This window comes from Oryzias latipes, chromosome 10 (genome assembly GCF_053564925.1).
Source record: "Oryzias latipes strain Hd-rR chromosome 10, Olatipes_Hd-rR_3.1".
Lineage (NCBI taxonomy): Eukaryota > Metazoa > Chordata > Actinopteri > Beloniformes > Adrianichthyidae > Oryzias > Oryzias latipes.
The window spans coordinates 32429463-32443657 of NC_136246.1; the positions used below are offsets into that span (position 1 = coordinate 32429463).

General features: G+C 41.7%; 2 protein-coding genes across 5 annotated transcripts in view; one reads left to right on the forward strand and one right to left on the reverse strand.

Moving 5' to 3' along the window:
- Positions 1–1477, reverse strand: part of pde6a (phosphodiesterase 6A, cGMP-specific, rod, alpha) — a 31730-nt gene extending 30253 nt beyond the window's left edge. For both annotated transcript variants that reach the window (XM_023959400.2, XM_023959399.2), the window contains exon 1: positions 1403–1477. The gene's annotated coding sequence lies outside the window, so the exon portion shown is untranslated. The remainder of the gene's footprint in view (positions 1–1402) is intronic.
- Positions 1478–2926: 1449 nt separating this feature from the next.
- Positions 2927–10937, forward strand: slc26a2 (solute carrier family 26 member 2). 3 transcript variants are annotated; one of them, XM_011480561.4, is made up of 5 exons: positions 2927–3055; positions 5014–5638; positions 6627–6917; positions 7250–7698; positions 8403–10937. In XM_011480561.4, exons 2-5 carry the CDS (start codon positions 5030–5032, stop codon positions 9205–9207), a joined length of 2154 nt encoding a protein of 717 aa, XP_011478863.1. In that variant the 5' UTR covers positions 2927–3055; positions 5014–5029; the 3' UTR covers positions 9208–10937. The 3 variants fall into 3 exon arrangements, with proteins under 3 accessions (XP_011478863.1, XP_011478862.1, XP_020562484.1); XM_011480560.3 differs by having other exon boundaries at positions 2933–3055; positions 5009–5638; XM_020706825.3 differs by having other exon boundaries at positions 2939–3055; positions 4918–5638.
- The last annotated feature ends 3258 nt before the right edge of the window (positions 10938–14195 follow it).

Here is a 14195-nt window from a genome sequence, read left to right on the forward strand (position 1 = left end):
GATAACACATGAAATCATCATACAGTATATGCAGATGACACTTTCATTTATGATCATGGGAGGGATGCGTTTAAATGGCCTCAAAGTTCTCCTTCACAATAGATGTTATCAATTCAATTCAAGTTAATTTTATTTGTATATCCCGAATTCACAACAATATTCGTGCCAATGGGTATCAGTTATCAATGATCAGTTATCAGTAACTGATTAAAAGCCTCTTCAAATAAAAAATACATTTTAAAACTGGGATAACACATGAAATCATTATATATGCAGATGATGCTGTCATTTATGCTCATGGGAGGGATGCAGGCTAAATAGCTTCAAAATTATTTAACACAGTAGATGTGTTCTGTGACTGTTTAAAATCCCTCTCTATCCTTTTTCATGTAAAAAAGAGAGAGTTCTACAAAAACTAAAAAGAAAAACTTTTCTTTTCAACATTTATGTTTAAGGAAATTTCACAAAAATTAAATGTTTGTGTTTGCTTGGATTAAACTTGTGTAAGAAATGTAAAGAAAATGTGCAACTCTAGGAATATAATGTCTCTTCTTTTTAACCATATCAGTAATAGTTTTACAAGTGAAGCATGTAGGTAACATAAAGAAGGTGTCTGCGGAATGTCCTGCTGGTAAAAGGCCAACGAGACGACGCTAAAACCGTTGAGCTCTGTATAATCAGGTCTTTGGTCGCATTCTTTGGTCTTCGTCATATTGCACCTTAGCAAGGGTCGACTCGCTCAGGTGTTGTGGGGGTTTTGGGTTGTCCGGGTCCATGGAAGGTCATACAGAGGAGCAGCTGCATCTTAAGGGGAGCACAGGTGTGTTTTGCAGTTCCCTTGAGGCTTGTGCAGTCACCTCGAGGAACATCATGAAAATGTACCGTACCATTGTCGTCTGTGCGGTAAATGTATTCGTTAAGGTTAATGGAAGTTACAAGCACTTATGGCGTACAGATGATGCTCTTGTACGGTGTCCTTACGCCACACTCTAGTCGTTATTAAGGTATAGGTACTGGTTCCTTACTGATCAGGCACAAACACATTTAAGATTGTAGGACACCTGTAGGATGCCCACAATAGCGGCTCTCTGTTTCTCTAATTTCTGACCGTCAGGCTGCTCGCATGGAGCGTGCAACTGGTGTGCAAGTAGTGTACACCTGTTGCTTGTTTACAAGGAATGAAGACTTGATAATAGTTCATGTCCCTTTCCTTTAATATTGTTGCTTGTGTCTGTTCTGTGGTTTTGTTGCCATGCTGGGGGTCTGCTGATTTAAAGCAGCTTGTAACTAACCCTGGTACTAAAGACGTCTTCTATTGAAGGATTAATATACTTGTATATGGACCCTAACACAAAAACGGATAAAAGATATCTACGATAAAATAAAAATCCAACAGCTGTACCTGTAAAAGTCCTGGTATCCCCTCCAGCGAAGTGTGTAATCCCTCAGTTCTGCTCGCCAGCCCAACTGCAGATGTCTGAGAAGAAAAAAAGGGATTACACGGACGGTTTTAAATGGTCATGTGTGGACATAAGCTTGCATCCAATTACAAGGCAGGATTACAGCTGAGTTCAGTGTTTAATGACACTGTTTGGGATTCTTGTCTCTGTCTTGCAGAAGAAGCAGTTCAGCCAAATTGCTGGCTGAACACAAGACGGTGGAAAAAAAAAAAAAAAACTTTCATTCACAGCTGTTGGAAATTATTTCGGAAGTTTCAAAAACTCAATTTTGGCAATTTTTCAACAGTAAGCCCAATAACAAAAAACCTATCACTAGTTTTAGTACATGTAATATGATAAAGTGAATTGTGATTGTGACTGCATTTTTTATATTTCTTATTGAATATGTGAAAGGATCCATTTGTCTTTCGCTAAATTAGAATATTTTGTCACATATTTAGTAGTGATAAAAAATAAAAGGGATAAAGCTTTGCAACTTCACTGAACAAAAATAAAAAAGTTTTTTCTTTATAATTTAAAAAAGGGAATCATTTAAAAGACATTTCTGTTTAACGGCTACTTTGTTTAATAGTGAAGTGTAAAAGTGTTTGCCCCATCCCAAATAAATATTAAATAAGATTCATTAAGGTCATGAAACAAAATCTTAATCAAATTTAAGTCTAAACTTTGAATAAATCCCACATTTAGACTAATAATTATTCATTTATGTGTTAAATATATCAAATATGAATGGATTCTGATTTGAAGTATAGATGTTTTTTAATACAATGTAAATTCAAACAATTGAAAGGTTTCAATTTTAAAATGTTTTCCGTAAAGCAGATATGAGGCAGAGAGCAACTGCCTTTCCTTTGGGGACAATACCTGCAGGAGGAGGAGCTTCAGACAGAACAGGTGATACAAAAAAAAGATATTAAAAAACAATAAATAACCAAACGCGCATGACCAGTCAGTCAAGTGGGGATGTCTGTGCGGTGTAAAATCGGCTGCAGTAACAAAAATTTTAAAAATGTATAAATAATATAAAACAGAATAAAATAAAATAAATAAAGTAGGAACAAACAAAACAATACATGTTTTTATTTATGGGTTTTTTATTGAACATTTCCAGAATACAATACAAAAATACAACATTGAGAACAATACAATATAAGAATAAAACATAACTCTGACTACAAAACATTATTTTGATTTTTAAAATCTTAACTATTCAGAACAAAATTATAAGTAATTTTTTTAAACCAACTGGTGTTCAATAATAACCAAATAAAGCAATCACAGAAGGAAATAAACAACTAAAAATAAAAAATAGAAAAGAAAAACATATATAAATGCGAGAGTTAACTTATAAACTAAAGACTAATCCAAAAGATCGTTTTTTGAGCCTTTGTATTTATTTATTTAATTTTTTAAATTTATTTATCGTGTAAAGTTTTTCTCTTTTTGTTACGTCAGACGCTGGGTGACGCCATGACGCTGCCTACGTCATGACGCACGGAGCGGAGCTAAAATGAACGTGAGGCGGAATAAGAGCGAAGCATCAAAGCAGAGAAGCTCCGTAAAACCGTCCCAACTGCCGCCGGTTCCCCGCGCAGGTTAGTGTGTCATAAATTACAGTCTGAGGGTTTCTTCCTGGCGCGGGGGGGTCGCGTTTTCGGACTCCGAGCGGTTACGTTTCCGGCGGTTTCCACGTCGACAACTTGTTGTTTACAAAGACTCCCATTCATGCCTCCGGGTCCGGGACGTCTGCCGCTTTAAAACCGAGACCAGGCAGGAACTTTGAACGCATTCTGCACATCTCAGTCTAATATAATGTATAATAATATAGTAAGAGTTTCTCCTACGTTTGTAAAACTTTGTCACTTTTAAATACGTCATCGGCAGAGAAAGTCATCGTGAAGCACTATTAAAAAATGTAGACTTGCAGAAGAAAGAGACTTTTTTTTCCTTTTAGAAAAGCTAAATCACTTTTTTTTGTCTGTTAAGGGAACAGATGAAGGTTTTCACTTTAAAGTCATACAAATGGACAGAATTGAGATCTAAATGTCAATAAATTCAAATTTGTTTGGTTACTAGAATATGTGGGATGTTACTTGTGATTTGAATGTCTGTTTACCACGACACCCATCAAGTAAAATTCATATAATTTAGTGTTCTAAAGTGGCATAAATCAGAGACTTTTATTTCCAGAGTTCAGGCTAAACGTCTGTGTAAATCTGACCTTTTTCAATGGCAGCAGACTGACGTCACGCCTTTAATGAAGACGTATTTATGACAGGCATGTCAATAAAGTATGCGGGAGCAGTTCCGCCAGTCAAACTGGTAGTGAGAAGCGCTGCAATGACGACGTCCACCTCCTTCAAATGGCAAAGGTGAGACGACCTACTGACTCAGGAGCCAATCGGCTGCCGGATGGAGGAAGTTCTGCTTCCTGTTTGCCACGTCAGATGAAACGCTGGCCTCAGCTGTCCCTGCTGTGCCGTTCATGAGGCCCCTGACTCTGATGTTTGTGGCCTCATGACCGACCTCACGGCTCCACAGAGACGCCTGTGTCTTCAGTATTTACACAGAGAACCAAGTTGGTCAAGGCCGGCGATGGAGCGTGTCCGGCGGCTCTGGAAAACGGCGTGTGATTAATTCAGATTCAGCTCCTTTTAGTCATAGAATTTCAAAAAATCTCATTCATGTCCTCAATTCCAAAGGCAGACGTTTAGTCTTCAGTCATTTTTGTAACTCCTCTTTCTTAAGGCTGTATATTGTTTTATAATCTAAGATATCTAAATAAAGAGTATTTTAAGTGACCCAAACCAAAAGTTTATCCTTTATTCTGGCTATTTCTTCTTTTTAATCAGAAACCAGTTTTGGTAAATGTGTCTAAATTAGGTGTTTCTTTATTTTTATTTATAAGTTAACCCTTTAAAAAAAAGACTTTGTTCTTTTGGTGCAGGTTGAGTGATTCCTGCCATCTCTATTTATTTTAATGACTACTTTTAATGAGCATCCTCTTGGCTTTCATTGCAGACACGGGATTCAAACCTTTTCCTTAGTGTGACCATGTTAGTCAGCCTTTTTGAGCTGCTTTGGCCTTAACTGGCCACCAGGTGTCACTGTTCCTCATCCGAATGAAACTTTGACTGTTGAATTCCTGGTGTATAAAAAACGTTTAGTCAGGAAAATTTGTAATAAACCCCAACCCTAAGGCACAGTGGTGTAGTGGTTGGCACTCTCGCCAAACGGGAAGGTTCAAGTCCCAGCTGGGACAAGCCGGTTCTGATGATTTAAGGAAGGTTTAATTTTATGAGGTAGCAGAGCTAAAAAAACAAACATGTAACTTTAAGTTAGTTTAAGGAATCCGAATGACGTTTCTGACGAGCAAGCGGTTTGCTTTTGACCTTTTTAAATGTAAATAATGATTATAAATAGAAGGGACTTGTTTTTACATTGAGTTTTTTTACAGTGTGTCAATGTTTGAGAGGAGTTGAGGCTTCAAAAATGTGACCAATACCAGTAAAGACAGGCTCGATGTCTTTGTCTCATCTGCACACCAGCGCAGACTCGACGGTCCAGCCATGCTGCAGGAGGATGGCTGCTGCACAGCGGAGCCGGACAGAACCGAGGCCCGTCTGCGGGAGCCCCTCATTCTGGAGAGGGCTGAAGGAGAACCGCAGACAAAATGGCACGTGGCGGTGTCGCAGCGGCTGAAGAAACACTGTTCCTGCACCCCACAAAAGGCCAAATCCAAAATCTTGGGCTTTGTCCCGATCCTGCAGTGGCTGCCACGTTACCAGCTCAGGGACTGGATTCTGGGGGATGTCATGTCAGGGGTCATTGTAGGAATCCTGCTGGTCCCACAGTCCATCGCTTACTCCCTGTTGGCCAGTCAGGACCCCATATATGGACTCTACACGTCTTTCTTCTCGTCCATCATTTACACCCTCCTGGGGTCCTCCAGACATATCTCCGTGGGCATTTTTGGAGTTCTCTGCCTGCTTGTGGGGCAGGTTGTGGACAGAGAATTGGCTTTGGCAGGATATCTGACAGAGGGCGGGGTCAGCGGCGACAACGCCACCGTCTTCCTGTCTGGCTGGGGGAACAACAGCGACGGACAAATATGTGACAGGAGCTGCTATGCCATCACAGTGGGAGCTACTGTCACATTCACTGCTGGGATTTATCAGGTATGTGTTTCCCTCCAAAGAAATTATGTTTTCAACATGTTCTTGTGGCATTTTTCTCCTGATGGAAATTGTATTTGTGAGGTAGAAAAGATGCTCCATTCTGATGCATCCACTTTCAGACAAACAGATCCATGAACGTCTTTGTTTTCCTCGTCTGAGATGGAATCTGGATCTAAACTGTACGGATGGATGGATGGCTACGATATTGATCCCCAATTTTGGTGCACCGCTAATGTTAGGTTGGGGGTATAAGGGGGCCGTAAGCTAGTGGGAGAGTGTAAACAGATTGCCTTAAGTAATGGTGAGGAGTGCCAACAGTCCGCCCACAACTCATAGGTGAATTTCAAATAAACTCCTGCTTCTCTGCAGAAACTACAGTATGTCCTCTAGAACAACACGTTTCTTTGATTTTAGCTAAAAACTGCAGAACCATAGTTAACCCTAGAGCACCATCGCTGGGAGATTTTCACCCGAGCAAAACTATTTACATGGATTTCAATATGTCGCGCGTCAAGGAGTCTGTGCCTTCTCCAAAGAAGTCCCATACGTCCCAGGATTGAGTGGACCAAACACCAAGTTTCTAGTATTGTTTTATTATTTTTTAGGAATTTCTTTGTTCTCAAATTCCTAATTTTTCAATAACTTTTGAGCATGTTTTTTGGAACCTTCTGTGCTTTTCTTTTTCATTTTGTTACACATACCAAAATTGAAAATAAAACAAAATCATTTTAATATATCATGTGTTTTCATGTTTTGATCTATTTTTTTATGGTGAGTACCTTTTGTTTGGGATGTCAGGTAAAACTTAACCCCCAAAAGTGATGGTGTAACTTTTTACAGCGAAAGTGTTCTAGGGTTAAAAGACTACTGGGAACACTGAAAATAGATGAACAGATGATCAGAGTGGGTTATTCTTGATGAATTCAGCTGTTACTTTAGAGAAATTCCTTTCTCAGGTTGAACCCTGACACGTGCCTCTCTGTTCCAGGTGTTGATGGGCCTTTTGCAGATCGGGTTCGTCTCGGTCTACCTCTCGGATTCCCTTCTCAGTGGCTTTGCCACGGGAGCCTCCCTGACTATCCTCACCTCGCAGCTCAAGTACCTCCTGGGCCTGAAGATCCCAAGGCCTCAGGGCTGGTTCGCTCTGTTTAAGACCTGGTACGGTCTGCTCACCAACATCGGAAAAACCAACATCTGTGACCTCATCACCAGTCTGCTGTGTTTGGCAGTGCTAATCCCTGCAAAGGAGCTCAATGACCGCTTCAAAGCCAAGCTAAAGGTAAAGAAGGGCTACATCATCACTGGTGGTGCCTCTCCTTAGTTTACCTAATGGTCTGTAGAAGGGGATTTAGGTCCTCCAACACCTTGACTCAATTGAAAATTATCATAGACTGCCATGTTTGACTTGGAAAACAATGTTTGTCTGACTCAAAGAACCAGTGTGCATCTGTTTGTGACACCACATCCTGTCAATAGAGATGTTGCTCTGTTAGTTTTCATAGTTGGTTTCAAGCAAATTACTGTCACTATGGTATTCTATAAAAAAAAAAAAGTTTTTTTTGATGTCCTGTTCAGAAATTTGGAATGATTGATGTTCTTCCATGTCTTCAGGCTCCCATCCCCTTTGAACTCTTTGTGGTCATAATCGCTACTCTGGCCTCTCACTTTGGCCACTTCAATGCTGAATATGGGTCAGGGGTGGCTGGTGCAATCCCCACTGGCTTCCTCCCTCCCCAAATGCCATCCTGGTCACTCATCCCCAGCGTGGCGGTAGACGCCTTCTCCATTGCCATTGTGGGCTTCGCCATCACCGTCTCTCTGTCAGAGATGTTTGCCAAGAAGCACGGCTACAAGGTGGACGCCAACCAGGAGATGTACGCCATCGGCTTCTGCAACATCCTGCCCTCCTTTTTCCGCTGCTTCACCACCAGCGCTGCTCTGACAAAGACTCTCGTCAAAGAATCCACGGGGTGCCAGACTCAGATTTCTGGGCTGGTCACTGCTCTCGTTCTGCTGCTGGTGCTTCTGGTCATTGCTCCTCTCTTTTTTTCCCTGCAGAAGTAAGTCAACAGGATGCTGTCGGCTTTCGTTTAGGTTGTACAGTCTTCTGCCAGCTTGGCAGGATGTTCCCCTCAATTCATTTGCTGATTATTTGTGGCCCAAAACCTTCGTAACAAACGAATGGCCACAAAGTTGGATTTGGAATTGATTGATTTCAAGCAATGAAAATAAAAGAAATATATATCTATACATAGATATATTAACATTTTGTCTAAGTTTGATGTATAGAATTATAGATATAAATTAGTCTCAATAAGATCCAGTTGTGGCCTCTGTTGAATGTTGATGACTGTCTCACACTCAGCCGAGTCGTCAAGAGCTTTATTTTATGTCTTCAATTTTCTTAGTCGCCAGGCTTTTCTTCTGGATCGTGGTCAGCTCGCTTTTGGCACTAAAACTACGTTTTAAGACGGTGCGACTGTGGTGTTGACCCAGAACTGGAAGGTTAAACAAGTATTATTGAATTTAATTTCCTATTAAACAAAAAGGACATTTAGCCCTAAAGAGAAATCAGTAAAACAAACAAACTCTGAGTCAGGTGATAATATTTGCACTTTATACTGACGGTTTTACAAAGTCTGTCTTGCTAATTAAAAATGTTCCAACTGCAGAGCTGCTGCTTGGATGCATGTTTTTGTTTGCTTAAGTCAATCTTTCAAACAAAGACTTTTGTCTTTCTTTTTTTTGTGTCTTTTTGGGGTAGGTGTGTTTTAGCCGTCATCATCGTGGTGAATCTACGTGGCGCTCTACGAAAGTTCCTCGATGTTCCCAGGATGTGGCGTGTCAACCGAGTGGACGCCTCCGTCTGGCTCATAACCATGGGAACGTCGGCGCTGGTCAACACTGAGCTCGGCCTCCTGGTGGGGGTTTTGGCTTCGGCCTTCTTTGTCCTGGGGAGAACCCAGCGAGCTCAGATCCTGGAGTTGGGCCGGGCTGATACCAGGGAGCATTATGAAGACGCGTCGTCTTACCGGGGTCTCCAGGTGCACCCCAAAGTGGCTGTTTTCAGGTATGCAGCGCCGATCTACTACGCCAACCAGAGCTTGTTCAAAAAATGCCTGTATAAGCGCATCGGGCTGGATCCAGTGAAGGAGAAGGCTCGCCGTGTCAAGTTCAGCAAGAGCAAGCACCAGGAAGAGAACGGAGGGAAATCAAACATGAAGCCAGAGGAGAACCGTCCTGAGGCAGTGACCTTAATGCTTGACCAGGAGTCGTCCAGAAAACTTCACAGTTTAGTGATTGACTGCAGTGGCGTCTTGTTTTTGGACACCGCCGGGGTCAATGCTCTGAAGGAGGTCCTCAAAGATTACGGCGAGGTTGGAATCAAAGTGGTGCTGGTCCAGTGTAATCCCTCCGTCCTGGACTCCCTGGAAAGAGGAGGTTACTTCAGCAGTAAAAACGACGGTGATGTTGGAAAAAACAACATGATTTTCTTCACCATCAGTGACGGGGTACAATACGCTCAAAGCCTCGCCACTGCTAATGGGGATTTTGGTAGCCAAGGCTAAGTTCCACATCCATTCACATCCATGTTTACTGCTCAGGTCTCACATACTGCCAAAGATCTCACTGATTGTGCCTTAATGAGTTTGTGGTGGAAGTTGAAGCCCTTGCATATGTTACAGTTCACTGCAGTTTGAGTCTGCGGGACAGAAAAGCACTTAGTGTTCCAGGAGAAACTTTACTCTGTAGACCAGGTCTGCATTTAAGCTTTAAAAGAGTGAATGATGGGAACTGTTATTAAAGCTGCTACAGTAAGACATAAAGGGGATATTTTTACAGAGTTTTGTCTAAACTTTAACCAGCAAAGAAAAGCTTTTTCAGAAAATCCCCTGAATATGTTTTAGTTTCAATTGGACTTAACCCTTGTGCTATCTTAGATGACCCCCCCTTACTTTGACGTGTTCTCCCTACCCTGACAAAGGTGGATAAAGGAGGAAAGATTTCATGTAATCCATGGACACCAGTGAAGATCACAAATCATTGAAGAAAAAAGGTTCAGAGCTCTGTCTAGTGGGTCTAGATGACCCAACTCCCAACGTTAAAATGCCTAGGATAGCACAAGGGTTACATGTCTTATCAGTCAATCACACGGCAGCAACGGTTTACTTGTTAGGACAGGAGTTTGAGGATCCAACAGAATTATCACCATCTTTCTCTTTCTGTTCTGACCTTCAGCTCCAAACATTATTTTGATAAAGTCCACATTTCAGCTGCTATAGTCATTGTGCCTGTTGAGTGATCAGAGTTTTTTTTTTTTTTTTTTTTTAGAGATTCGAGTGCACAGATTTCTGACTGTCAGAAGAAATTTTTCAAGTGTCTGTAATATCTCTTAGATTTTCATTTATTTTAGATAATTCCCATCAAAGTAGGAGATGTAAAAAAAAAGCGGTCACCTGTAGATTTTCTCTAAGTATTTTCTCAAAGCATGTTACTTATGGAAAAAACAATAGTATTTCCTTAAAAACTCACATTTCAAAGACTTCTCAGCTTTTATATTTAGCCTCTTTTCATTTGAATGGTCGTGCCTCTGAGCCTATGTTCTGAAACATGTATCATTACCAAAGAAAAAAGATAATGCACTTTTTTTAAATGGGTAAATATCAACATCAGGTAAAAGCAAACGTTGGTAAATCGATGTTAAACATTGGGAATCCCGTGAATGATGACTTCATAACCTTGTGTTCTTAGTCAATGGGTTGGTCAGTAAACGGTCTGCCAAACCCTTAATACTATAAGAAACCAGTGAGTCACAGTGGATACAAGCATCGCCTAAATGCTCTCTTCTCCCATTTTTTTTTCCTGTTTTGGAGACTTTCTCCGTCAACAAAGGCAGTCCTGAATGTGAAAAATTACTTCACAAAGTTTGTCTTCAATCTGTGTTTGCTGGAGGGAACGAAACGACATTCACGTTTCCTTTCTCTAACGTGGTGAGCAGCAATTATCTCAGTCTTCCTCTCTGCATAAACATGTAACTGTATTCTCAGGTAGAAAAGCAGCTTTAGAGGTTTGAAGGAATTTTTTTAAAGGTTTCTCATTCAAATAAAAAAAGTTAACTTTAAAATTTCTACTTTTATAATAAATCACAAAACTGTTTGCTTTGCAAAAGCCATAAACTTGAAGCTTGTGTAGAACTTGATGAATGATGTTGGGGAGTACAGTGGAAGAGATGGCTGCTCATTCCAGAGGGAAATGCTAAATTATTATTGGTTGAATGCTATAAATACTTCTACCCATCCTTTTCCTGTTTCTCTGTCTTTATTCTAGTATCTTCCTCCATTTTTGCTGCTTAACTCCTTCTACAATGTTTCAGCTATTTTAACCGTTCAACCATTCAAATGTTCAGTTTTTTCAGCATCCAACCCTGCATTTTTGTCTGGAAATGCAGATCCTTATAGTTTTTTTTTTAATTTTAAACTAAATCACTCAAACCAAATTTTCCAAATTTATTATTTAACCCTTGTGCTATCTTAGATGACCCCCCCCTTCCATTGAGGTGTTCTCCCTACCATGACAAAGGTGGATAAAGGTGGAAAGATTTCATGTAATCCATGGACACCAGTGAAGATCACAAATCATTGAAGAAAAAAGGTTCAGAGTACTGTCTAGTGGGTCTAGATGACCCGACTCCCAATGGTAAAGTACCTTGGATAGCACAAGGGTGTCAGTGAAGAGTTTTACGTTTTTGTTGGACTTTTTATCTGCTTCTTCAACCACACGACATGCAGGTACAAAACTTTCCGTTCCTCTGACCTCAGAGGTCACTAAACCGCAGAACGCCTAAAAACAGAAAAATAAACCACAGCAAGAGGCAGTACGTAAAGAATATGTGCAGCTTGAAAACAGGCATGAAGTTCAGCTGCAGGCCTGGAGACCAAAAACAGAAGACCGGGGGGGCCCCACAGGCAGGAAACCAGAGCACAAAAGCCGAGCAGCAGCTAGAAGCCAACACTAACAGGAACCAGGCATTCTGTTCAGACACAGACTCTAACTCAGCAGCCCTAAAACAAGAAGCTTCGCTCCTCATGAGAACCCCCCCCCATCCCAGGACAAAACCCCCAAACGTGCCCAGATATAAGAAAATGTTAAAAGAAAGGATTTAGGATCAATTAGACATACATGTACAAACATGTCAGAGTATTTTGTGGGGAAAAATAAGAGAAAAATATTGTTTGTAATAAAAATCTGTAAGCATCAAATCAAAAGCAGACGACAGACCAACATGGCGTCTGTGTCACTCTCCTGCTCATCCCCGGCTATCACTTTCCAGTGCGTTTACAGCCACTTCACTCTTTCTGCAGTGTTTCCATCCTCTGCCTGATTTTAGCCTGCACCTGAACTTGTGCCAGGTGTTGAGGATCCCAGGTTCATGGCAGGAGAACCGCCATGATCCACCCATCTGTGCAAAACTGATGCATTGATGCAAAAATGAGCTTCAACTGCACAAACCTGCAGCAATAACGCCCCTACAGCAAAGAAGCCGGTGTTAAGGTGTCATGATGTTATGCTGCCATCTGGGGTCAGGAGAGACCAGAAAACGAAGCAGCAGTTGAAGACAGATTACCAAGGAGGCAAATTCAAATTTTCCTCATGTAGTAAAACTTCTGTTAACTCTCTCCTGACCTGACCTCTAAACGACCTTTTAGTTCTTGGTGATATTTTGAGACGGTTCACATTTCAGCTGCTCTGTCTGGGAGACCGACGCTACAAAAATCAACAAACGGTAAAAGAAAGCAGGAGATGAAAACTGAACTAGTAATTGAATCAGGTCCTGTTAGAGCCACTCGCTCCCGGGGCGATGTAAACTGATTTTATAAACGAATTAAGCAGCTTTCCTCAGGAAAAAACTGCCTGACTGTCCCCCGGTGTGCATATTAAGTCAAAAATAAAAAGACAAACTGTGAGCACGGGGATGCAGAGATGATTACATTCTCTTTCACGGCCTCATGCGTCTTTTTAAAATTACATTTACTGTGCAGCCGAGCTCCTGTGCTGATTGGCACATAACAGAAGAAGTCAGCAATTGTGTCGCTCGTTTCACCTTCAGTCTGCATTTTTGAGAATCGCACAGCCTCACTTCAATTGGGAGGGGGAAAAAACTGCAGAGCAGATCATTTTCTGGCTCCGTCTCTCCATCTTTAAATGCTGTACTAAACCTAACTTTAAATTGGGTTGCAGCTCGGCTCGCTTTTTAGCTGTCCCTCAGTTTTTGTTAGAGCAAGTCTTAACAGGAATCAGCAGCATCTTCATCTCCAGGTTGTGCCGGTGTGAATGCAGCTTTAGGCTGATGTTTCTGTCTTCTTATCAAAGTCTTTCCCTTTTACATATTTTTGCCACGAATCAAGTAAAAATGAATAATATATAATTTTACAAAAAGACGGCTTAAATCTTTAGATCTTTTTTTTTTTTACTAAAACCTTATCTACGTTTATGCAAACACTTAAAAGTTAAATGTAAAGGAGAACAACGGCTTGGAGTGTTCTCTAATGACATAATAAACACACGTCAGTCAACACTATAATCCTAGTTCTGTGTCAATCTGCAGCACATTTTTACACTTCCTGAAGAACCAAAACACGTTTATTTCTTTTTTTTTTCTTTTCTTTCTTTTATTTAACTTGTTCTGTCCAACAGCTGAGCAAACAGATTAGAGCTGAAGGCTTTTTGTGTTGGACAGGTTTTACTATCACAAAAAGAGGTTATATAGCTTCAAGAAACTAGAGTGTAGATTTGTATAAACCCCTTTTTGTCGTATTATTTTTTATTTATTTGTTACATTTAGTGTGTGTGGGGAGGGAGAGGGGAAGAATGTGAGGGGAGGGTGGAAGAGAGTAAAAGGAAGAAAGGTGAAAAGGTGGGGGATACAAGCACTGATTTGACTAAGTTATTAATTTAAGCTGTAACAATTATACCAGATCTGCTGGAAAGACGAATGTTACATCAAAGGTGAAAATCTGACACTAAGATGAGCGAAAAAAAATCTGTTCATCAATACACTGTAGGTAAGGAGGAGGGATGAAGCAGACAGGGAGCAGTGTGGAGTGTGCACGTGCACGTGGGGGTGGAGATACATGCATGCTGCCGACGTGAACCGTGTGTTCATAAAGGGAGCCAGATCCTACCCAGCCAGACCAGCCAGACCAGGAGAGGGGAGGAGAGCCCCCCAGGCCAGAAGCCCCCCCAGCATCCGGACCCAGGCAGCCCGGGAGGGGAGGAGGAGGGGACCCCCCACCCCACCAGCCAGGCACAGAGAGGGCCCCCCTACAGGGGCCCCCCCAATGCCCAGAGGCACAAGCGAACCCAGTGTCCGGCCCCCAGGCCACAAGACAGGAGCGCTTAGCCGTACCAGGCGGCAGCCATGGGGGCCACCGGGCGCCGGACACCGAGACAAAGGCCAGGGACGAAGCCAGGGCCCCCGGAACCCATGAGCCGGCCACCACCCGACCGGCGCCCCGTCCCCGCAAGCCAGCCCAGGCACGCGACCCTAGCAACCCAG

Coding starts and splice junctions, on each gene's coding strand:
- slc26a2 (XM_011480561.4), top strand. CDS start 5,030: ATGCTGCAGGAGGATGGCTGCTGCACAGCGGAGCCGGACAGAACCGAG. Junction 5,639..6,626: donor TCACTGCTGGGATTTATCAG/GTATGTGTTTCC, acceptor TCTCTGTTCCAG/GTGTTGATGGGCCTTTTGCA. Junction 6,918..7,249: donor GCTTCAAAGCCAAGCTAAAG/GTAAAGAAGGGC, acceptor CCATGTCTTCAG/GCTCCCATCCCCTTTGAACT.